Below are 26,541 nucleotides of genomic sequence, written 5' to 3' on the forward strand. Positions count from 1 at the left end.
GCATCATCTGGCAAATGACAAAAGTCCCAGAATTTCTTGGCGCACATTTTCATAGTCCTAGGTTACAAGTTACAATGGCAGACCATTACACGTTGCTCTCTAAAGAGACAAGTAGGTAACATTGGCTGTTTTCTTTATTTATTGACAAGCAGCAGGATCATGTCTGTCACCTCATTTTTTAATGTCTTTACATTTTGAAGTAAATACAGTTATCAGTATGCCGGTTTTATTACAATAGTTTTTTTTTTTTTCTTACTTTGATACATTAAAAAACACACAACAACTGCAAACGTGAGAAAAAAAGCATGGTTGTTTTTCTTCCTTTAAATTTTTTTTTGTTTTGTAATTTCTTATGTCTTGCTTCATACATCTTATATCTGGAACGCATCTCAATTTTCATTCTGTCTTTTGCGTTCTTATTTTTTCAGTTATGCTTCTGAGAAATGGTTTATCAGCATTTGCGCTCCAGTAGCTATAGGCATTTCTCATTGACGCACATGGCGTGGCACTGGTGATGTTGTAAACAGCATAAAGAAGGGTGAGGCTGGGGTGGGGCAGGAGAGTGATGGAGTGGGGTGTTGGGGGCATCTGGTGGCTGCCTGGCAACTCCATGGCCATTTCCGAAATGAAGTAACAGTCCAGACGCTTCCTCCAAAATCAGGTCATAGCCATGGCAGTCGCTGCCGACAGAAAAGAAACTGATAATAATGGTCTATTTTTGTTAGATTTTGTTTCGTTCCGCTTTTGCATTTGTTGCTTTCTCTTTTGTGCATGTTATGCGACATAGCTGTACTCGTCGGCTGAGCTCTGGCTCCGCTCAATGTACTGCTTGTCGATCAGGACCTCAATGCACTTCTTGATCATGCTGATACTGGGGTTGAACCGGGCTTTGGACTGGTTAATCACCTACAAAGAAAGAAAACACGTGGACACTGACAAACAAGTAGCTCTTGAAATTACATCTTGGTGACCTTGAGCAGAAGAACTTGGTACTTGTAGTGCTCCTACATAGATAAGAGAGCTACATATTCATAGAGCATAGGCTTTTAGCCGAAAATACTACTTTCCTTTCTCAGCCCTGTGATGCCCCTCTTGTGGCCCTACTCTTACAATGTCTGCTCTTGGCCCTCGACTCTGACCATGTATTTTTTTCATTACAGAGAGAAATAGTAAGCACACAAAATGTGAATCATGAAAAGGATTCGTTGTAGCAACCATTGCCTCTCTGCAGACAGACACGGATAGGCAGAGATGAGGGCTAGATGAGGCTGACTGATGCACTGAAAGAAAGTGTTAGATACCTGTTGACATGTGGTCAGAAGTAAATCATGTGATCACTTGAGAAAAGAGAAAAGCATGCCTCCTAAACACACAACTGAGTGTGTAAGTCTATGTGTATTAGGGCTGCTCGATTATGGCAGAAATCATTATCACGATTATGTTGTTCAATTTTAAGGTCACGATTATTAAACACGATTACTCAGTGATTTTGGAACTTATCCATTTTCAAAACATTTTACACTTTTAAATTGAATTTTAAATACAATCCAACCGAAAAATATACATGCAGAAAGATAATGCACACCACACTCAAGGGAGAGCATTGTTATGAAACTATGTTGTTTTCATAATCGTTGTAAGTCATAATCATGATTAATTCGATTAATTGTCCATCCTAATGTGTATGCATAAAAATAAATCATTATGTCTTTACTGATGTTTACACTGCAGTGAGTTTAAAGTGTTGTGTTTGTATTTAGATGTATTAAGACTGGTAAAACCAGACTTATTCACTTTGTGAAAAGAGTCTGGCCTCTAATGACTGGGAAACATTTCCATCTAAAGCATTGTAACGGGCGCAGAGACTTTGCCTTCATTTTGAAATCATTGATCTAGTCCAGCGGTGAAAACTACGGCCCGCCACGCACTTTAATCCGGCCCGCTGAGCATTTAATTAGGTTACCATAGGCTGCTCGCTACTCACGTTGCTGATTGGCCCGTCACAATTTGTGGCCAAGGGAAGCACTAGCGAATTGTCGTCTGCCAGACTAGTCAGTATCTCACTGAAAGGAGATTCTAGGTGGGCGTGGCCAGGCTATTAAGTGCTTGCACAGAAGCTAGAAACTAAATGGTCTCAGTCATGTGCTGTCTATACTGTTAACACAGGGATATTTGAAATTTCAACTGAAGTTGACAACATTACACAGTGAAATGTTGTCAACATCTTGTGAAATCGGCTAATCACAGTCATTTGTGTTTTATGTTGGATTGAAACAATAGTGTAACATTCGCCTATTTTGGCTACTTATTGTGATGAAGTCTCAACTCAAATTTCTCCAAGTGCCATAGGTTCCTCACCATATAAACCTTATAAAGGTTTCCAAGGTCTTTGGTGAAAGAAATTGCTTTTACACCTTACATTGAACGCCTTACTTACTTACTTATTTTATAAATACTAAAATAGTATCAGTGATACTGCATTTGTGTGTATATCTGTACCCACTTCTTGGATTAAAGCGTTGTGTCTCAGGACTTTTCTGGCTTTCATGATTCTCACTATTGCAGCTTGTAAATACATTTTTCGGTCTTCATCCACTGCACTCCGCGTCTGCTCCATCTCCTATGAAACACAGACAAACATATTTAAATATATGTGTATATATCCCACAACACTCATCACTCAAGTCAAAGAAAAGCTATTAAATATACTACATTATTATATGGCTCTTCAGAATGCTCCAGCAAGTTCCACTGATTTTGAATGGGCCTTATCAACTTTCAACTGAAACTTTCAAGTTCTATTTGTGTGGCAAACTGTGAAAGCCACGAAACAGAAACAAAATAGAGTTTCTTTTTTGTCCCTTTGGCAAGTAGCGTCCACCGGTCAATATCGTCCCATCAGGATGAAGCAAGACCCTTTCTGTTCGCACTGTCCGGACTTATTTTCTGATATTGGACAGTTGACAAGACATTATCCCTTACATACAATTTCAATGACTGTACAATACCTGTGGTGTGTCTTTCTGCATTGATGTTGTGATCTTGAACTTTGTTCTTTTACTGGTGAAAGTCAAATTTAGTGAAAATGTTGATTCTGTTTCAATTTCCTCCTGTGTAACACAGCAAAAAAAGAGTAATGTTTAAACAATTCATGTTTACATTAGTGTGTATGCAAAAATATGAACACTAATTTGAAGCTAAACAGAATAATCTTGGTTTAGCTTTTCGGTTAGTGGTTCACTGATCTCCCACTGACATAGCATTACAGCTTTGTAAGAGTGACTCTGCAAGAATCAGGCAGTTCACAATGATACATGACCACCTTTAGTTTCCTTCCCAATTTACTTTTGAGGTAATTGGAATGGGCTGTATGCACACATCACTTCCACGTTTGGGTAAGGATGCAAAGACATTTCCGGTAAGCGAGATTGAACGCAATTTTTGTTCGGTTCTGTAACTCATTGTCTTTGGGAAAACCTGCATATGGCCCATTGGAATTGGAATCTTAACATAACTCCATTTTACAGAAAGTGGCTCTTAAGATAACTTTAGCAATTAACTTTGTCGTAAAAACGGTTGAGGGAAATTGTGTGTTCACATTCAAAATGAGTGAGCCAGGGGACTCCAGTCCTAACTAAGGGGCAGATCTCAGAGATTTGCTCAAAATAGATTGAGTCCATTTACCTATTTTTATTGAAAGACAAGGATATGTGTTTTTGCCCATGTCTCATTCTCTAAAACAGTGAAAACCATATTTATGTTTTGATCTACTGTTGAAACGAACAGGGTGAATTTACGAAGGGTGTTAAGTCTCAATTTTATGGTCTATGCCCAAACCTTAAATATTTCTCCACACTTTACCCACTGCATTGATATATGTGACATTAACATTTATTATCACCCGGTGAGAAGAAATACTCTTTTCTGATTGGCTGGTGGGGTGGCTATTAATTCTGAATAACAGGACACCTATGTAGTAGATCTGGTAGATCACCGTTCCATATCAATGCTTATGAATGGTAACTTTAACAACCATAGTAGGACGACGGTTGAGCCTGGAAGCAGACTTTGCAACAATGAAATCAACTGTAAACAAGCTAACTGTCTATCGCTGTTATAGCGCCAAAGAAAGTTGTACAACAAGTCGGTTTCTTTTTAAACGGAACTGCGTGTTTCCTTTGCGTGCTATAAAGGCATGATTATTGCCTATAGTGGCAACCGGGTGATAAGCGGGATAACGGCCTTCGAGGTGTCCTATTATACGGAATTAATGGACTTGGGCGGAGGCAACTCCCTGACGCGCAGTCTTCCGCCCTCGTCCATTAATTCCGTATAACAGGACACCTCGGCGGCCGTTATCCCTTACATATCCTCCTTAATTGGTTATGGTCACTTTGAACCTAATGCTGCCTTTTATTGCTGAATTGATTTTGAGAAATTAGTTGTTTAAAAAAAATCAGCTGTTGCGGTTTCCTGATATTGTTATTTAGTTGCTATGCTAGCTATCTGGCAAAGGAAACTTTTCACTAACAGTTAAATTGGCAACGGAACAACGGAAATTCTAAGGGTGCCTGTGCAGTTTGCGCCCCCATAGCATACTGTTAAAAACAGGCAGGTAGGAATATCAGACACCCATTATGTAAGACTGAGTGTGAAATGAAAATGTGTTATCTATCCCATTTTATTTGACACACAATTGGGATTTGTATGTGAAAGTGATATCATCCTTACTTTCTGAGAGTCATGGTTGAGCATCTTGACATCCAGCAGAGACTTGATGGTCTTCTGTAGCTCCTTCTCACTCATCTGCGTACTGTCCTGCAGCTCCTTGTAGCTCACCGTCTCACTGTTGTTGAACGCGAGCAGCACAGCCATCTGATAGGTAGTCACTATGGCAACATATGGCTTTGACAGATAATTCATTTTCACTTCTCCTGAAAAGAGAAGAACATGGGAAGACCATGTTAGTTAGGTCAATTTAATTTTGCATGTAGTCACAATGACAATATTATTAATTACTTTTTGAAATCAACAGACCAATGTCAATTAAAGAAGCAATAGAACATGTTTATAAGTAATATATACCTACTATTGTACTCGTTTCAACCCATCTAAATCACTTGGCCTCTAACCCTTTTGTGTAAATTCATCAACAACAACAGCATGACATAACATTTACAAAGGTGCTTCTCTTGGTACCCAAATCACTTTACAGTGAAGGGGTGTACCACCATGTGTACATCATACTGGGGAGATGATTAGAAAGGGGAGCCAAATAGAATGAGCCAAGATGGGAATTTAGCCAGGACACCTGCAATGCGTGACATGGGATCTTTTATGGCCTTGGTGAGGTCAGGACGTCGGTTTAGGCATCTCCTACAGCACAGAGTCTCTGTCACTGCACTGGGGCATTGGGATTGTTCCATCACCAGAAGAAAGACTGCCTTCTGCTAACCCACCAATGCCACTTCCAGCATCAACATAGTTTTCCCAGGTCTTCTCCCATCAAGTACTAACCAAGCCCACACCTGCTTCAGTTATTCAGGGACAGGGTCTCTGTTGGTTGGGCTGCTGGCTACCTTTGTTATTCTGTTCAAACCATCTGAATCCCTTGGTCAACCAATCCAACTCTTTCACGCTATATAATTGCATCACAGTATGTTTTACAAGTAATTGCCGACTTAACAATACATCTGTGAGTCTACCAGCATCAACACATTTAACTGGATGGGTCAAACAAAGGGAACATTTTTCCCATAAATTCCATATTCTCCCACTCTCTGCTTATCCATGGGACAAGAGTGTTGTTAGCCTGCTGTGCTGACTGGGATTATGGGCAGTGTTCGTTCAAGCTCTCAGCAGTAATCACTCCCGTGATTTTATGGATTTGCGTGATAAGAGGCAGGCAGTCCAGGTGTGATGTATATGATTATCAGCCTCAGGCACAATCACTAAGGCAATAGTGCTACTTCATCAGACTGGTACCGGTTTTCCCGACAGTGTGTTTGATCAGAGGGCTTTTTGAGGGATAAACATCTAGTTAGCCATACTGTGCTCCTGGAGAGATAAGCCCTTATCTTTTTAAATTAATCTGTGGTTTAACCAGCTGCACTGTGAAACGATATATTCATCTGAAAAAGTTGCACAAACAACAAGTAGTTGTCGCTGTTTGGACAAAAGTATGTGCCTGTTTGATTATTTACGGTATGGTTTATTTTGCTTTGTAATAATGATGTCTGTTTATGTGTGTATGATGCAACGGTTCCTATCCAAGACCATTTTTCCCCATGGGTGACAAATGAAGTAACTTTAACGTTGGGCATGTTGCAACCATTGCATTTGCGTGTTCTCCTCTGAACCCTAGCCCTATCACCTTGGCCTTCACCCTTGTCCAGTGCTTTGGCCTTCAACCCTCTCTACCGCCCCCCACCCAACCTTCTGCAATTTATTAATTCACCATAATACATACTTTAATATGATTTTTTTACATAAATGGGTCCACAACTTGTCTGAATGATCAATATATAAAACCAAGCCATTTAATGCAATACAGTCAATAATTCTTGTGTACCTGTGCAGAGGAAATGTAGCCAGGTCAACTTCCTCCCGCTGAAGTGCTGATTGTAAAATAATTCAAACTGTGGAGTGCAAGGCAGACAGCACAGCAGATTATTCAACCACTGCATCCAACACTCATTTTAGTATGTGGTGCACTATAACTAAACCAATAAATGTTTATTTTACAAAACATCTGCAACTTTACACACTGTTTTTAAGTGTGCTTTTATAACATTTATTTTTTTGTGTTTTACAGACCGGGTGGGTCCATCATGCTCAGAACTTTGCCATGTAATTATGGGATGCTGCTTTGGTCTCTGTGGTAACTTACCATCTGTACACTTTTCTCCAGCTCCTGGGGGATGGCAAACGTTGAGGAAGGAGCATGTGTGAGGGGCCACGCACCCGCCTTGAGGAAAAAAATATATACACCCACAGTCGCTTGTATTAGCAGGCACATCTGACACTCACTCTGCCTTGTCTGTATTTTCCTGGGGCTGTATTCACAAAGATCCTTAAGGCTAAAAAGTAGCTCCAAACTGGCGAATTTAGGAGAAACTCCAACAAATAATGGCCGTGTCACTCGTAACTTTAGGACTCCATAGACAAACAATTGCCACAATTATCAACAAATCTATTAATTTATTCTCAAGTAGAAGATAGGCTACAATGGAGTTGTGCTGGTAGCCTGTTTCCTGAAGTGGGTGGCAATAGCAACAAAAGTACTGTTCTTCTGTACATCTTCATGTTTGAGGCCTGTTGTTTCAAAGCACAAGTGCCCACATGACAGGTGCATGTGACATGTACAATTATTGTCATTTTCTGATGGCATGTGGGTTCGACAACAGTGTTTCAGATGGTTTTCACAGCTGACTCAATTTCAGGTGACTGCTGCCTTCATCTAACTCCATTTAAGGTGTCTTCAGATAATTAACCCTTTGCTGATTTGCCAGTTGAGGACTCCTAACTCACTAAGACCTATTCACAAACAACCCTAAGCAGCAGTTTGTGGCATTTCACATCGCAATGTTTTGAAATGCACATGTGGCTACTAGGGATGTTAGCCAGTAGCCGTTTAACCGGTGGTTGACCGAATCAACGTTGACCGGTTAAAATTTTCTGCCGCCGGTTAAAAAAAAAAAAACACTATTTTTAAAGCTCCCGAATGCCAGCCAGCGTCTGTTATTACACTGCGCACACACGTGTTATTGGTGTTGTATTGTATGGGGCGATATGATCACTCAATATATAAGGCTTATGTGAAGCATGTTACCCATTATGTAAACAGTTAGAACATATAGGCCTAAAAACTTTTATTATTATACTTTTACTGCTTGTTAGTGGCTGCGTGTTGACTATGGCATGATGATAATTGTAACAATGTAATGGCAAAAGAAGACACGAAAGACTAACTTAGCATATGCCTACTTGTTGTGTTTTATTATTCATCTGTACTTAAATGGCATGACGACAGGAACTTATTGCAAAGGATTTTGTGCAGCACACTACAGAGGCTGTTGGCAATCGGTAAGTTTTTTTACAAAGACGTTGGTTAATATATTTTTCTGTAACACCACCAAATGTAGCGTTCTCTGTTTGTGACTTTGTAACGTGAGCTTTTTATAGCCCGAGCTCGGTGCCGCGTTGCATGGAAGGTCGACGTTGTGCGTAATGTGTGCCTGTTCGTGGGTGCGTAGGGAAAGCAATTATTTTTCTACCCAAAACAAAACCCTTATTCCTCCACAAGTAGTGGACAATGATTGAGGAAAATGTATAATACAAAGGGCACGAACTAACATTGTGTGACGGGAGCATAACCATTCTAAAATGGGGATAGAATTTTCGGTGACCGACTTTAACCGGTTAATGAGGCTCAGTGGCCGGTTAAGATTTTTTTTTAAATTTCGCCATCCCTAGCGGCTACAGGAGCTCTCAATCGTGAGGGAAAAATTAACTGTCAACATGTAGGCTAAACTAAATGTAATGCTTTGTGCGTACGGCCCCTGGAGTATGGGTATACATGATACAAAAATATTATAACTGATGGCTTGCTAAAAATGGAGAAAAACTGAGAGAGCTACATTTTTCATATTTTAGCTGACTTGGCATGAAATATAAACCATGTTTAAAGGTTGGGTAAAGTCACTTCTGTTGAGCAAGCTCGCCCCTCCCTTCTCCTCCCTCCTGTGCAATTGAAACTATGTTTCATGCTTGTTTTATGTTTCATTGTCCAAGCTGAATCAGGCTGTTTGTTGCAGCTAACGGTTTGTGAAGAGATGTTTGCTGTATATAAAAAATAAATTTCTAGCTTAGAAACCACGTAACAAGACAATTTTACATATCGGAGGGGACTGCTTTACCTGTAACACATAGATCTGAAAACCAATGCCCAAGTCAACCACTGTCTCTTGGGTTTTGATGAAATTGTTGAATTTGTTGTTGAGGTCGGCGCTCACACTCATGTCTGTATACATTCTGTGAAGCTTGCTTGTGAATTCATAACCACATGCTTGCTACAAAGGAGGAGAGAGAGAAAATGTGTAAGGGAACACAAGGGAGGAATTTTAGGCACATAATGAGTTCATCATTATTGTCCAATACACAAAAAGGCATAGCCTCAACTCAATGTATGTAATACTAAATGCTAAATTAAGTATTATCTTCAGATGCAGAACGACATAATTTTTGTTCATGCTAGCATTGCATTAAATATCATACTTTTCTTTCCATTTTAAAATGGTGCTGTGATCATTTAAACCACCAGCATTGTGATACCTTCAGCTTGTTGATCATGGCCTCCTCTGAATCCATGGATAAAGACAGTCCATGTATTAACCTCTTTGCCAGCATTCTCGCATAAAACTAAAGGTCAAAAAGAGTGAAGGAGTGAAACAGAAAAAAGAAATAAAGGAATTCAGCAGAAAGACAACAACACACAGCATGTGTGTGTCTGTGTTCAGTTCACAGTGGGCAGTTAGTCAGAGTAGGGTCACACACCTTCTGAAAGACATCCTTGTCATCAATGTACTTGAAAACTGTGATGAAACTGGTCAGCTTGTCCTCTACCTCATTCTCAGTCATTCCCTTCGCAGATTTCTTCAACAGATTGTCACAGTACTTGGCAAGCTTTAAAAAGAAAAGAATAAATACAAAAAGAACAATGTAATCAAAGTACCTCTGTGTCCTTACGGCTTCGGGGAACAACAGCCTTGTTTGTTAAAGCTACACTACGTCATAATTTGCCACTTTCTGAGCTATGCTTTCATCAGGCAACTTGTTTTGGGATCCCCTTCAGATTCATTTTAATGGTACATGGTCACGTGAAGGGCAGATAAACACTCACAAAAAACACCAAAAGTCACCAGGTAGCATTGTAGCAAGCTTTAGCAGTGCTGCTTGACCTTTGACCAAAACTGTAATAAAGACAAGTCTGCTGATGCCGAAACACTTGAGAGCTACATAAATGGGGGATCAAAAATACTGTTAAATGATTGATTCATAAGTTTCAGTTGTGAATAGAAGTTTATTATTATTTTCTAGAAATGACACTTTTCTCATCCTTCAAGAAAATTACTTCTGTAAGCCTAATCAGGAACGCATTTCTATGACCTTGTATTGGTAAACTCTAATGAACAAAGGTACGGAGCTGCATCAGAAAAAAATGCAATATAGGCCCTACATACGAAAAGCACAGATTTTCTCACCAGTTCAGGGGCCTTGCAGATGGACTTTGGTTCCCTGTTGTTCACTACAGAGGTCAAGGCCTAAAGAAATATTTAAAATGTAAAATAATTATTGCATTCTTCTTAAAATATGCATCAAGAAACAGACAAGACAGATGTTTCAACATACAGTAGTGTACTGACACCACCTACTGGACAGACAGAGGAACAAGTTTGTGTCTACATAAATTCCCATCCAAAGCAAAAAAGCAGCACAACATCTGGAAACTTTGAAAAAAGAAGTATGCAGAGTTGGTCACTGAAACTTAACAGGAGACCATATACAAGACTGGTAGAGATGACAGGATTTGTAGCTACATCAACATCTCTCCTTTATTTTGATTCAGTCATGCTGGACAAGTACTTATCAGAAGCTACTACAAGGGCCAGTGAGTGGATTTGTTTGAGGTGATCACAAATTACAAGGGGCTGTGGTGTCAAAAGCCAGACAACCCTGCCAAGCTTAAACCTTTAAGCTGAAATACCAATGAAAGCAGGTGACCACTTGACAATGTCTGAGAAATCATTACAGTAGCAGTTCACAGAGGCTTGTATGACAGCATATGTTATTAGTATTATTACACCAGGATTTGTAGCCCACACTAGACCAAATCCTCTGTATTCCTATGGAGATTATCCCAAATGCAACCCCTTTCCTCACCTTGTTTATTTAAAAATGTCAACCCATGGGGAATGCAAACACTTGTGCATAAGCTACTGAGCAAGCTAGTCCAAATTAAGCAGAGAAATTAAAATGTTACCATATTTATCAAACTGCCCCATCAAAAAGGCTACTTGCCTTTACTAACTCCTTTAATGTAAACTAGATGTACCGCATAGTGGTACATAATATGCAACAAAAATCACTCTTAGCCCACTTCTCCTGCAACTCACTGTAAACCACAAGTCTTACATGCTCTCCCCTTGGTTGATCAATGATTGTTGAAATTTAAATTTGTTGTTTAGGTATGCATGTAAACACAATGTTCAAATTTTATACAAAAATATATATGTGTTCATCATCCTCATATTCACTTCAAGGTCACAAATATGTGTACACTACCTCACTAAGACAAGTCTGCAACAACTTGACAACAGGTATTCTTTGGTGACACCCAAATGTTTATAATGGCCCTGCACAAGTATATATCTGCAATTATGATATCATACACTACTCTGTAGCATGTTTAGATTTTTACTATTGTGTACAGGTTTGTGTGTCTATATAGTGACTGAGTCCAGTGCTTCACTAAGGCAAGTCTGGAACAAAAGACAAAGTATACTTTGGCCTGCATCCACACTGCACAAGAACACTTATGTAGCGGTCATATTACGTATTGATGTGCTGTACGTCTAGATACAGTGTGTGTGTGAGCTCATCGGTGTGTATATCTGTGGGTGTCCCATTATGTGTGTGTGTGTATGTCTCTACAAACTTGTGCGCAAGTGTGTTCATGCAAGTATATGTGTGTCTTGTCTATACAAACTTGTGTGCATCACCAGTGTGTTTAAGCATTTGTTTGCGCTTGTGCGTGTGTGTGTGTATGCGCACCCGTCTGTGTGCCAGTGTGTGTGTCTGTATAAACTTGTGTGCACTGCCAGTGTGCCTGTGTGCCTGTGTGTGTGTCTGTATAAACTTGTGTGCACTGCCAGTGTGCCTGTGTGTGTGTGTGTGTGTGGATGAGCTATTCATACAATCTGTCTTTCGGTGAGGCCTGTGCAGAGGGCGGTGGCCCCTGTTGGAAAGATTCCATTCCAAAGAGCTGAAATTACATCTGGCAGCTCAACAGCTCAATGACTACAAAATAAGCCCAATTCAGTGATATTAAAGAATACCAATGACAAACTATTGGTATATACACTGGAACTGAATATTGATCAATTATCGGTATAAACCCAGAAAGCAATTTCAGAATGTTATGCAGTGTTAGCTACCTTAATGTTATGTTATGCAATGTTAGCTACCTTATCTAATGCACTCATGAAATGTTGATCTCCATTCAGCACCGTGTTAATCAGCTGGACAAATTTACTGTGGACTTCCAGCACAGACTCCACAAACTGAGTTGGCATCTGAAAGAATATCAGAGGTTACATCAAGAACATCATGTACACACAGACATGAACACACACATACACACAGACACACACAGACACACACTCACATTTTCCTGAGAGGGGTTACTGGTAGCTCGAAGCCCCTCATCATGAATATGGACTTGAAGCTCCTGGATCATGTGAGGTAATCCATTTGAGACAGCTCTCAGCAAGGTGTACATATTTGCCATGTCTGTAATTCAATATGCATCACAATATACACACTGAAAAATGAGGCTGTAAGGATATCTTTAACCCATGTAAATCAATTATTAAATCAATCAATTTTGAACTATTATTATTATTATTATTATTATTATTATTTGTAGCCTTTTTAGCCTCTATACACTTTCAGCCAACCACTATCTTTCATGGAAATAGGCATGACATGATAACATAGCATGATAGGTTTCCCTGACCGTCTCTCTTCTCCTGTCGAATGATGTTCTGGCACTCTCCATGCAGGAACTGAAGGTGGTCAGCCACCATCCTCTGCTGACATTCATGGATGACTTTACCATAGGAGCTGGGGTGAAGGTACTTCCGACATCGCACTTCCTCATCTTTCAACCGCCCTAGGACCTGGGGAGGGGGGGGGGGGGGGGGGGGGGGGTTATTTCAGTTCAAATGTACTTGATTAACATGCATGATGATGCATGATGATTACACCATTATTTGCTGTGATGGCTTGTGTGAATAAAGGAATAGAATAAAAGTGAAAAGTAGAAGAAATATTTATTCTTGTGCCAAACAGGCTTATCTAAGAACATGGAATTTAGTCTCGTCACGACAGTAGACACTTGTGCCAGATGGGATTTTTCAGTGGTGTGTCGCATCTCCCGGTGGGATACAGAGACTGGCTCTATCCTGCTCGGTGCATACCAACGGGGCATACTTAATAATATTTTCTTTAAAAAGTAAGAAATATTGGTTGAAAAAAATATTCTTGTAGCTTGAATAGAACGTGAAAGGGATAAACGGAATAAGGGCTGTATTTTGCACCCTGGCGCATGGCGTAAAACTCGTTTTCCACCCGACGCCAAGTTTAATTCCTTATCTTACACGTTTATTTTTTAAACAATGCACCCAGGGGTGTGGTAATTAACAACCTAGGGAGTGGCCTGGAGCATTGCATAAAAATCGCTATTGTACAAAAATCGCTATTGTACACCTGGTCAGAAGTCTATGGCGAGTTGTTTATATGCTATTTTAAGAGCGCTTTGTCAACAGTCATATTGGTGGGTGCACAACGCACCATCCTTCTATCATCCATGAACACACGCCAGCACACGTCCATGCAAAACATTACAAATTGCACGATTACAATGGGAAACATAATTAGAATAAAGATATTACGAAATACTGTACATCTCATGATGAGTATTTATTCACCATCAGTTGCAAATTGGTAATGACGGTTAAAAGTGATTAGGGAAGAGGCGAGAGACACGTATGGAGCACAGCTGAAGACGCACTGTCACGAGATATAAGCAACTCCTCTGTAGGATAAATGTTTTTTTTTATTCAGTCATTTGAGCAACATTAGGGTAGATGTTGCTTTTTCCAGCCTATGTTTTCGATGGTAACCCATTGTCAGTCAATAGTGAAAGTAACTGCACATAACTGCCTTGTCGTTGATTGACACCATGGTGAAGTCAGTTTCACTTTGCCAATGAGTTAAAATAATATTGGAGTGCAAATGCGTGAAGGCTATGCTAGGTTTTAGTAAAGTATGGTTTAGTGGAATGACTATTCCATACGGTCTCACAAGCAGCCTCCTTCAAATGCGCCGTTGAATGTTAAAATACAGATGCATTTATTTGACATCGCGCTTTGCGCCATTAAAGGAAATGACAGATGTCATTCTTATTGGTTTACTGGTTTAAATGATGTTACGGCCTAAACCCTCCCAATGTGGACTGGACATCCTACTAAATTTGAATAAGCTTTTGACGAGTGACTATGCGCTTTTGACTGTCATGATAGGGCCCTAAGTGATAGTAATCATTGTGAAGGGCTTTTCTTGGGAGAAAATCTTTACATTATGTTTCTGTTACAAATGATTATTGCGCGATAGATCAGATTTTCAAATCTTCACGTCTTTGCTTTAGTTTATGTACAGTACATGAAATGACCCCTGTGTATGAAATGCGCTACATAAATAAACTTGACATATCTGTATTGGTCTTTAAAGTCCTATGGCGGGCTCAACTGTTTATTTGTGGAAACGGGTGCGCACATCCAAAATATGTTTTAACAGGTGCCAGACAAAACGTGTCAGAGAGAGAGAACGAGATGGTCTGCACACTGTATATGGGCTCCAAGAAATACTTTATTTATTCTAAAAAGGCCACTTTCGATCTTAACAGATCTTCATAAGGCAAATAAGAACAAATAAGGCTCAACTGTTTACTCAACAGATCAAGGACATACTATAAAGGGGCCTATATAAAAGCAACAACTTCCTGAAAGCCATCTTACCTTCTCCATATATTGTGAGCAGTTGGACTCTTGCAGAAGGTTGGAGGCTTCCTGTTTGTAATACTCGCCCGTTTTTGTCAAGAAGGGCCCTTCAAAGATTTCCTGGTAAAACTGTACCACAAGAAAGTTATACAGAATCAATTCAAAGACAAGAGCAGTAAGGAGACAGCAAACCCTTGCCTATCACCCAAAGTTAAAGAAAGTGAAACCAACCAACTATATCGAATACATCAACCTAATAGCAAACGATGTGGTTACATCAACGTGACTCATTAAACATCAGCACATGCACGTTTATTTTTGTACCAACATTTTCTCCACATGAAATTTCTCTCTTGTACTCTTAACTGTAGATGGCTGCATGCAGGTTTGTTACAGTCCACCTTGGTGGGTGAGTGTTTACACAATCTTTGACACAGCTTCAATCTACTAGTAGAGGAGTTACAGAACTTTGAGAGAAGATGAGAGATAGATATAGCCTACAGCTCTTATAGCAGCTAAGAAAATATACACTCAACGTATAACGTATTTGGGGCAACTACTGTATCTCAGTTCGCATGACTTAGTAGCTTATCTCCGCCGCAGTAGAACTACTTCAGATGGAAGTTTTAACACACAGCTGTGGACTTGACTGCTGTGTGAGCTATGCCACCTAATGAGCCTATCAGGAACGAAGAATGCTATTTTAAAAGGACATCAACATAATTATAAATTAATTTTAGTGTAAGCTTGATCAGTCGACTGTTACAGTATTATCATTGTCGTGGTTTATGGGCGTATGAGTTTAAAATGTAAAAGTGTCGAAAAGAATCAAATTGTTGTCTTAAACAATCGCTATGTATTGTGATGAGACTTGCTTTTTTTACTCCTAGTGACCTTCTACCTTGTCTGAACCTTTGAAGGAAATCCGACCAGTAGTTTAAGTTATGTGAGCAGACACACACACACACACACACACACACACACACACACACACACACACACACAAAGGACCTGATTACAATACCCAGCTTGAGGATAATAAAAATCATTAATTAAAAGCAAGGTCATTAAAACAATAAAACACACATCAAGAAAGAAAATAAATGGCTGACTGTAATATACTAATTTATTCATCCATACAGCCACCCATCCATCACGTGGAGTCACGAAAGACTCCACATAGTACAGCATACCTTTAAAGGAAACTTCTTCTTGTACTGTTCAACATGAACAAAGGAGTTGATAACCCCATGGATTACTTTCTGATTGGGATCCTCACCACACCGATCACTGAGAGAGCAAATAAGGCGAGTTACAGATGCAGAGTGGGACACTAGCATTAGGCTAGGGCACAGTTAACACATCTACCAAATCCCCCCTTAAATTTAGAGCCACTTTGTATGTTCTTATGGGAAGTCGAGTGGGAATAGGAGCCAATGTTGTTAATTGTTGCTTAACATCAATGTCGTTAAGGCGTTTTCGGACCACATAGCAGCACAGGAACTACACAGTGGAAAAGCTAACGCTCGCACTACAAGGTTCTTTGGGTTTCCATTCCCACCACCAGTAGGAATGCAGACATTCCGTAACACATGCATTAAGGGAGCACCAAACTTTGAACAACTTGTTTGCATTTTCCCACTTAGAAATCTTGAAATGGACACTGTGCAATCAAAAATGCACTGTTGTTGCTATTGCATTGCTTACTACAATGTTGTCTGCTATATACTCCTTCCCTTTAGTAAACTTGCACACAATATCCAAGATAAACTAGCAGTCTCATTCTAATATTCATGACCCTCTCGGAGACAAAACAATGCTTCATTGGCTAATAAAATAAGCTGCTAGTTGTCCAAGTAGCGGCGTAGCCTACTGTATTACAGTAATATCCTGTGTATTAGCCGCACTGTGTATAAAACGCAGGACAGTGCTTTATGCAAGTTAGAAACCATATTAATACCATATTAACTGTCCCCATGTATTAACCTCATAGCAGAAGAAATTTTGCAAAACCAATGTATAAACTTTGGCTAACAGTTGAGAAATTACGGTATAGTAGTATACGGTATTTATTACATGAACATAAAGTATGGACAGCATCACTATTTAGGTTAACATTACTAAAGTTTACTGACATTTTCATACATAGGTTATTTCTTAAAATCTGTCTAGTAAACATTTATCAAGTGTTAAATAAGTGTATTATTTAATTTTATACTTTGTTCAACCAGGGTAGTCACATTGAGACAGAGGTATCTTTTTCAAGTGAGCCCGGTGTAGGGCAAAGACCCTACCCCAAAGTAGGAGCTAAAATAGTTGTAGGAACTACGATATGCCTCAGTTCCATGTGGTGCTAACGCACAGAGATAGATAGATAGATAGATAGATAGATAGATAGATAGATACTTTATTGATCCCCAAGGGGAAATTCAAGGAGGTAGGAGGTATTTTGAGGTAGTTCCTCAAAAAGTTGTAGTGCAAACGTACATAATAGAGCGAAGTCAGATTTTAATCTAACAATGGGTCCTATTCACCAATTGTGTAAGCGAGTTCTTAAAACACAGGTTTATTTATTTATATATTTATAAAATATATTCATGAATATTTTCTTATCTGGGATCTTCTTAGGGGAGAACAGAATCAACACATATTCAGGAGCACTAATGTTGAGGGATGATTGTGCAAAATAATTGGTTATTGCCTTTTCATCGTATCTGAAGCTGTATATCATAACATTTCAATTACAACTATATTTTTCACATTGATCATATCTTTAAAAAAGTAATTTCATTAGTTTACTAAATGTTACGGTCTTTAAACATGACAAATAACAATTCACACCATATATTAAAGATTCAACCGTATGAAAATTTAACATGACTTTTATAGTGACCAAAATTATCATGGTTCTCGATATTATCACATACTTTTCAAATGTTCTGAAAATGAAAAGCAGAACAGCGTAGTGTGTGCGAAGTGGTGTGGCTCCAATAGGCTCCCTTTTTGTTACTCGGTGCGTGCAGAGGGAGAGAGAAAACACATACTCAAAACTAACAGTAGTTAGATGGGTTGGGGATGGGAGGTAAAGTTAGTGAATTGGTGGTTACTAAATAAAGCTGCAACTCCTTTGATTGTAGCTGTATCTTATGTGTGCCTGCCCTACAGTACTAGCCTAACATAAGTGAGAGCCAGACAATTTAAACACTTTAAATTAAACATAATTTACAAAGAGTTCGTGCCAGCAGTGGCACATGATTTCAAACTATCAAGCAGACGTTGCGAGCTGCGCCTGTGTATCTACTTGAAGGGACTCGGATGATGCTGGAGAGAATTCCATACACGTTTTTCGCACCGCGGTAATTAAGATTAATAAAATCAAAATGGTTACTGTTATCGTCAAAAATGTTTGTCATATGCATGTATTATATACCCATTATTGACACAGCTAAAATGTAACAACTCGTTTGCTGGTCATTTCCTGCAGCAGTATCTTTATTTCCGTCACATCTTTATTTCCGTCACATCCCTTACAGAAATTTCAGGTTTCTGGCGAACAGTTGCCGCAAATTTGGCAAGGTCATTTTTTTTACATGCAAATTAAGTATAAGTATATATACTCTTTTATTCCCGTGAGGGAAATTTGGTCTCTGCATTTATCCCAATCCGTAAATTAGTGAAACACACACAGCACACAATGTACACACAGTGAGGTGAAGCACACACTAAGGTGCCTTGCTCAAGGGCACTTCAGCCGTGCCTACTGGTCGGGGTTCGAACCCTCTGGTTACAGGTCCGAAGTGCTAACCAGCTGGGCACGGCTGCCAAATTAGGTCATGAATAAATAATCATATAAAAAACTTATGTCAGTAGTTTATATAATAATATTGGGTGATGTTATATTAATATATTTACTTATAACATAAGGAAATGTTACCACCTCCTTAACTAACAAATTTCCTGCGGGAAACAGTGTGAAGAGATAATTGTTTAATGTTCATTGTGATTTGAACTTTCATTCAGACTCACGTACATTTGTAAGAGTGTTATTCATGGTTTCAGGGGAATTTCTTTTCCCTGTTTGCCCTGATTAATAACTGAGGTGATTAAAATCAGAGGAATGTTAAGTTTTAAATAAAAGTGTTTAAATGTAACATATTTTTTCTCCTGGTCCTTTTCAAATAGGCAAAAAATCAATAACGACTGATATGAAACACTATTATCATGATACAGTTTTTAGCCATATCGCCCAGCCCTATGTATTATATGTATTATACACAGTACAAACAGAAGTGTGATGCCTCAGTAAAAAACAATAAAAAGACAAATTAAGCCTCCATCACAATTTGTATTTACTTGAGCTGCTTTAATTTTTTTACATTCAGGGTCCAGTGCTTCACCTTCATTAGAATTTCATTTAGTTTACTGAACTTGTCTCTCAATTTGTGCACACAGCCTCATGTCCTTTTAAGGGGGAAAACAGGGCATTTACTTATGCTAATTAAGAACTGGCACACACTTTCAACTTAAAGCTGCAAATAATTTTAGAGATTTAAGAACTAGTTTGTGAATCTGACAAAGAGTTATCTTAGGACCTTTCTTCAAAAAATGTAAGAAAATACTTTGGATGATAAAATAGATTTGATTGGTAAATAGATTTGATTGGTAAATTGGAAATGGGAGCAGCAAGATTCCAATTGTTTAGAGGGGTAAGGAGGAGGGGGGATTCTCTGATATCTATATGGATACTTACTTTTTTATCTCATTCAGTAGCATCCTGATAAGAACAGCTTGCAGAGGTTCAATCATTAGTTTCCTCCACATGTCAAGAGCAAGCTGCAGGAGAGGAGTGATTTTTTAAACATCGTATGTCAGCTACAAAACACAGGTATTCAGGTTTTAACTTCAGCATAATATACATTAGCTCTACTATATGGCATCATTTACATACAGAGAATGCACACAACCATGATCCTACTGTTTATTACATTCCATGATCAGTTAACCTTGCATTTCAACTTAATATTCCTATTTAAAATTTGTACATACTCTGAGCAGATATAAATGCACTAATGCAGTAAATATGAATAACTGACTAACCTCTCCAATCTCCATTAGTGGTTCATTCATATCTACACCTCCGTATCCATACTGCAGGTCAGCTTCAGTCAGCTTGTTTTTCTTAATAAACTGCGTGTTGAGATACCTGAAACATAAATGTGTTTTATGGTTAATAGGAGTGCCATACGATTTTCAAGGCATGATAAGTGTCTATGAAAATATCACGGTTTGTCATTATCAAGTCAGAGGTTACCTAATTTCAAACACACATCTAGCCTGGAAAAAAAAATGTTTTGATAGTGAATTCTAATAATGGTTGGGGATGGTTTGGGATGGTGTTCCCGAGGTTGGGAGATCATGTTAGATATGTTTCTTCATTTGACAGCCACTTCACGGCCATTAATTTGCTATTGTTTACAATTACTTTCATAACAAACTTAAAACAGTCTCTTCTGAATACCTCAGTGACAATAAGAATATGTTTTTTTTTGCAAAGTTACACACGCTGTGCAAACAGCAGGCACAAAAGTAACACGGAACAATTAAAAGACTGAGTGGGTGACTGAATTTCATTGGCTCTGTACCTGTGCTCTGCTAAATAACAATAAAGTTTAATCTAATCTAAATCTAAATCTACTCTGAAGCCTATAAGTGATATCAAAGACATTGAGTTAGATTTAAAAAGAGACACTTGGTCATCCCAAAATGGTTCATATTGGTTCATATTCCAAAAAATAGGAATATGAACAGCTGGTGATCATTTAACCAACACACCAGAGTACCTCATACTTGAGTCACGTGGAGCATCTATTGTTCTACTTTTAGAGTGACAGAACTTTTCATATTCCCTCCTCCTATTTCTTACAGAAATAGGCTACTACTAAAAACAGGGAAATACAAAAAGTTTGGATTTGTGAATGCACACTACCTAGTGCCCTCCCTGCCTAGTGCCCTTCCTGCCTAGTGCCCTCCCAGCCTAGTGCCCTTCCTGCCTAGTGCCCTCCCAGCCTAGTGCCCTCCTAGGTTCTGGCCTCACCACATACCACTGGTATACCACAATACTAATATAATTTACCGCTGCAAACCTAGTGGGTATCAGCAAAAGGCATACTTTTAGTAAAAGCAAAATTGCACTCTTGGTCTTCTCTCCCAATTGTATAGGAATCTGATTTAAGAAAAAAAAACTAAAAAAAACTTGTTGCCTGTTTTGATAACACTTGAATTCTAACTGTGACAGCTGAATAAATCCCCATGCCGGAGACTGACAGCTGCCACAGGGCTACTTTTGGCCTAAACTGGCTCTGTGACAAAGTCCACTTTGTTTTCCCAGCTGTATTTTTCCTGCTAGATCTGCATGTGTAGTGACAGTGACACTCAGCTCAGCTCTATTTTCCTGACTTACAAAAGAGTTGAATGTTCATCCCACAAAAGCAAAGTTGATTAGAGACAGACTTACTTTGCTTTTAATTCAGAATATCATAATTCCAATGGGTCAAACATACTGTCTTTAAAACAGCCTAAAATCTTCCAAAAACTAATGTCATGATGTTAGGGGTTTCAGACTGGCAAACTGTCATTGTTGGGAGTCAACTTGGGGCCAACAGGAGGCATACCCATAGCTGTATTTTAAGACCTCCCTTCAGACTCATCCCCATGGGAAAAATGGAAATGGGAAAAATGGAAATGGGAAAAAAAGACACTTCTGAGACACCTTCGTTCTGCCAAATGTTGAAGGCAGCATAGATGTATCCTTCATGCTGCCTTCAAAGTCCAAATTTCTATTTAATTGTGAGCAGCTGTTGATGCAGTCACAAGTTTCGTTATTCTGAATATTAAGATTCCTGGGGCAAATTGCCCCATGCCTTATGAGAACGCTAAAATTGTAGACTACAAGTTGATGGCTACTTGACACCTACTAAGAATCGACCTAAATACATTAGTTGGAATTCTTCTATTTTTCCTGTAGCACTATTATTATTATTGCACTGAGTATGTTTACATGACACTCAAAAAAAAACAAATTATTGTGTTAGTCCAACCCAAACCAAGGTTTTTAAATGCATGTGTTAACATGTTAATCTGGCTGAAATCAGAGGAAATCGAAGCTCTTTCGGTTCAACTAACACACCTAGAAAATTCGAAAATAACTTGGAGTTACTCAAGCACATATTAGTTCACACAAGCTTACGTCGCACACGGTCACACACCCTGCCATCATCCTGGTGGAGGTGCAAACAACTTCGAAGGTGCATTGACAACTATGGAGATTTTGTCTGTTACAGGCGTTGTAAGACACCGTTTTAACCCTGGATTTAAGAACGTAATGTCATCCAATTACAACCACACATCAAATCAAGTGTTTTAATTGACTATAAGCATACATGTTAAGTTTATGGTGTGAAATTCAGTGAGATGTTTCAGAAAGCCTGGCAAGGTTTGTTTTTGAGCTCCAGTCTTAATTTTAAGCAAAATGAAAGATCATACACTTCACCAAACATTAGTAAACATTGACCTTAACAAATAAGTATTTCAGAGCAGAAGTCAACATTAAACGATCTTAAAGAGCAACGTTTGTCTAGAAATTTGAATGTTGCATTCGGAGGGGGGGGGGGGCAAAGAAAATACACACTGCTCAGTATTGTATTTTTTAGAGTCAATTATTTGTTCTAAAAAAACTTTAAACATGCCAATGACATCATTCATTAGCAGAATGCTAGCATGTTATGGGTAACAACGACCCAACCTGTAAGAAATCGAAAGGACATAAGTACTCGTTCATTCAACTTTCGACCTATAATCCATGTTGAACTTGCAAAAACTACAATCAAATCTGAGATTTCTCAACAACAATCAAGTGAAAGAGACAAATTTAGCCGTCTAGCTCCATAGACCCCCATTGTTTTTGCACTTGCTCGCGATCGCCCCTAGCGGAACTGCAAAAGATTGCAGGTACAATGCAATTAATAAGGACTGAACCAGCTTTCCGTAAATGGGCTCTGGAAACTTCAGCCATTTTTAGCTCGGTTGGCAAGCTAACTACATAAGCCTTATGCCACAACACTATATACTCATAAGTTGCACCTTATTTCATACATATATGAATAAACATCCCCCAGTATGTCCATACAAACATTTTAAAAAAGTAATGTCAATTTAACTATTTAACTAGTTACACTGATGATGCAAAGTTCACTAGTGAGCAAGCTAATCAATATGGACTGCTTCAGTTTTTATGAACAGGGAGGGGAGCATCTTGATGATCTACGGCATCTAGCGTAGTGGAAAACATGCATACTTCGGTCAATAATTCCCCTCCCCTACGATTCCCATCCAGCATGCAAACGCAGTAGTCCAGTCCAATCATCTAGCCGAGCTATAACTGTGAATGGCAACATACTGACTGAATGTGGCGTGCAATTCATCTAGCCCTTAGCCAAGACATTATCTAGTCAAGTCAAGTCAAGACAAGTCAAGCCAGATTTATTTAGTATAGCGCATTTAACATGCACATCTACGTACAGTATGCAATATGTAATACACATAGGCTAGGCCAGTCATAGTTTTAGGCACTATACAATATGTACAATGTCATAGTACACTGTACAATGTCACAGTTGTATGCACTTATGCACTGCACAGTATGTGATATTTTTATGAACATAGTTTATGCACATATGGTTTTATGCACTTGACAGAATTGATAATTACCTGTACAAGCAATCCATGTAATCTGCCCCCTTGCTGTATTCTTCCCAATATCTGTGATACATCACAAGAAGCTTTTCTTCTGACTCAAGTACTTTCTGTGACAGAAAAATAGTAATCAGATGCATACAGTTGGCAAGCTAAATCAGATGGAGTCAATTATTCAAATGACTTCAATACTGTGTACAAAAAGCTGTAGTTTACCTTGTACAACTGACGAACATGATTCTCTAGGAATACTTTTGTCTCTGTGTACAATCTCTCACCCAGAGGTTCTGGGTAAGCAACACACAATGCATAAATGTCACTGTTCAATTTGTTAAGAATCCAAATATGACGGGAAACACAGAAGTGGTTAAAGTGTAGACATGTGAATTGGCTATAAACCTTTTACTGCCACAACCAGCTTCTATCATAAACATAACTATGACTACAATCACATAAGAATTTGAATCAAATAAAAATCCATAATTACTCCCTTATTTTTGGAAGAAAGAATAATTGGTTGTCTATTTTAGATAAGGATACGAAAATCGATCATTCCATGTTGCTCTTTCCACATAGTCAAGCATTACTACTGCTTTGATTGTCGTCAAGAGCTTGTTCCATGTCTCATCAAAATCCACCACCCGCGGTTTTAAGGACATTCTGTGGTTTCTTGTACAACCTGAAGAATGTTAAACAAAAACAAAAATAAACAGACTGCAACCAGTCAGTTTCATAGACACATAGAACAACAGGCAGGTAGACAGACAGGTAGACAGACACAGACAAGAGGATGTCCTCCACAATTTGTACAGATATCAGTTTATTTTATCAAAAACGGCTCTTATATCCGTGGCTGACGTCTACAAATTTAGGGTGACATTAAGGCCAATTCCTATCAAAACATTTGCCCTCCGAACGAGCAAGTTAACTTTGTAGACTCAGACAACAACTAGACCTAGTGTTACCTGGTTAAACAGCTCACGTAAATATGACACTTGAAGGGTTCAGTTCGTAATGTTACAGACAAAAAATCCTAGATAAATTTCACGTTACTGTTAAGAGAGTGAACCTCTAGAAAGGCTTCAAGAGATGTCAACAATCGGTAACGGTAGCGAGTTACTTTGGTTGTACACAACATAGATCCTACTAACGTTAGGGACGACTTAGTTGTTAGCAACGTTAGGCTACAAAGACATTCCATCACCACTCAATAATCATGTAACATTTAACTGAACTACTTCACAAGTTCCCGACCGTAAAGTCATAGTCGCACAACTAGCTAATGTTAACGTTAGCTGGCAAGCTCGCATAACTGCTATCTAATGATGCTGGCTAACTAATGTTAGCTCTTGCACAAGGCCTAGCCAGCTATCAGGAATGCCCCTATTAGCTAGGTGCGTTCGAATAGCTGTTTCTCTTATCATCCAACATACTGTCAATTGCATTTCCGTACATATCCCACAGTAACGAACTGTAACAAAACAATAAGTTTTGTCTTGAACCGACATGTTCGCTTTTTGCTGGTTGTTGTATTGTAATTGAAATGGGGACTTGCTACTGATACGAGTCTAGCTAGCGAACAGGTTAGCCTCCCGATTTGAGTTGAGCGACTGAGCAGTGAGTTAGCAAGCACGTCAGCTCATTGCTTTCTTCCCTGTGATTTGCACAAACCCATGATACACAACATAATTTATTTGTCAAAGTACTGTATACAATGAGAGGTAAGAAGACTGATAGGGCGATTACCTCCAACCAATGTCACGATGTTGGAAGAAAACTTAAGGTCCTCAACTGTCAGGAGCTTGATCTCTTTCACTTACACCTCTTCCATTACCTTACTTCATGGATGTTACCATTGTATCAGCTGTAGGTGATGTCAGACTTCCATAAATAATACATATTCAATACAATAATATGATGTATGATGTATCGTTTTTCTAGAGCTCATTACTTACTTTTTAATCTGATTACATGGCATGGTTTGTCTAAAATCTGTTAACTTCATAGTATATATAAATACTACTTGATACTGTGACCCCGGTATTTGATGGTACTGACTAAAACTACGGATGGGGACTAGGATCAAGAAGTGTCATAAGACATTTAAGTTTGCGTACTGACGGAGTATGTTTGCGACAGGGCAGGCGTCAAATTAAATCTATGACATGACAGAAACGGAGACAACAGAACAAGACAATTTTTGTAGACCTTGTTGTTTGGAACTAAAGTTGTGCAGGAAATGCTGATAATTATCAAAAAATGTCACACGGCCATGTTAGGCTACCAGGCCTATTTAGCCTGGTTTTGAACTTAATTTTCACTTGAGAGTTACTAGCAGTAGTATTAGGCCTAGTAGTAGTGGTAGACATAGAAGGCTATTAGTAGTAGTAGCCTAGTAGTTGTAGCAGCAGCAGCAGCAACCTAGTAGTATACAGAATATTGCATACATGCAGTAGGCCTAGCCTGTAGTCTAGAGTTAGTTAGGATCCCTAGCCTAACAATATTGTGGCAATAAAAAATAAATGTTAAAAATGTATGCCATTGAGGATAGATAGATATATAGATTGATTTATTCATTCATTAATTGACTGATTCATAAATAGATAGATAGATACTCTGATTAATGCCAGGGTCCATTAGCTTTTATTCCTACAAAACAATAGTGAATGAACAATAACAGGAAATGCAACAGTTTGGTGACATTTGATCACAGAGAGTCAATAAAAAGAGCTGTTTACAGTGATGGAATATGTGCCAGTAAAGACATTGCAGTGATATTCTATGACGCTGTATTTGTTAGGTTGTATTGAGGATAACAGTGCAATTTGATTAGTAAACAAATTGCAAGTAAACAAATTACAAGTAAAATGCAAGTAAAACAGATTAGCAATAATTATGCAAACAGATATACTATATGATGCATAAAGGCTAATAGGGCCTATATCCACAG

General features: G+C 38.7%; 1 protein-coding gene and 1 long non-coding RNA gene across 2 annotated transcripts; both read right to left on the reverse strand.

The window, feature by feature from the left end:
- Positions 1-116: 116 nt before the first annotated feature.
- On the reverse strand, positions 117-25,619 carry cul2 (cullin 2). Its single transcript, XM_042067990.1, has 22 exons — positions 25,547-25,619; positions 25,338-25,455; positions 24,132-24,270; positions 23,808-23,910; positions 23,607-23,701; positions 19,938-20,043; positions 19,591-19,673; positions 16,034-16,130; positions 14,859-14,969; positions 12,797-12,959; positions 12,446-12,570; positions 12,246-12,353; positions 10,263-10,322; positions 9,556-9,684; positions 9,334-9,420; positions 8,919-9,071; positions 6,890-6,967; positions 6,572-6,638; positions 4,732-4,934; positions 3,009-3,110; positions 2,504-2,620; positions 117-906 (listed from the first exon to the last, which is right to left on the reverse strand). Exons 3-22 carry the CDS (start codon positions 24,248-24,250, stop codon positions 775-777), a joined length of 2,238 nt encoding a protein of 745 aa, XP_041923924.1. The 5' UTR covers positions 24,251-24,270; positions 25,338-25,455; positions 25,547-25,619; the 3' UTR covers positions 117-774.
- Positions 1,327-2,494, reverse strand: LOC121688417. The gene is made up of 2 exons (XR_006024578.1): positions 2,196-2,494; positions 1,327-2,154 (listed from the first exon to the last, which is right to left on the reverse strand). It is a non-coding gene; the product is annotated as an uncharacterized LOC121688417 (long non-coding RNA).
- Positions 25,620-26,541: the final 922 nt, after the last annotated feature.

The sequence above is a fragment of the Alosa sapidissima genome, chromosome 17 (assembly GCF_018492685.1).
Source record: "Alosa sapidissima isolate fAloSap1 chromosome 17, fAloSap1.pri, whole genome shotgun sequence".
In the NCBI taxonomy this organism is placed as follows: Eukaryota; Metazoa; Chordata; class Actinopteri; order Clupeiformes; family Clupeidae; genus Alosa; species Alosa sapidissima.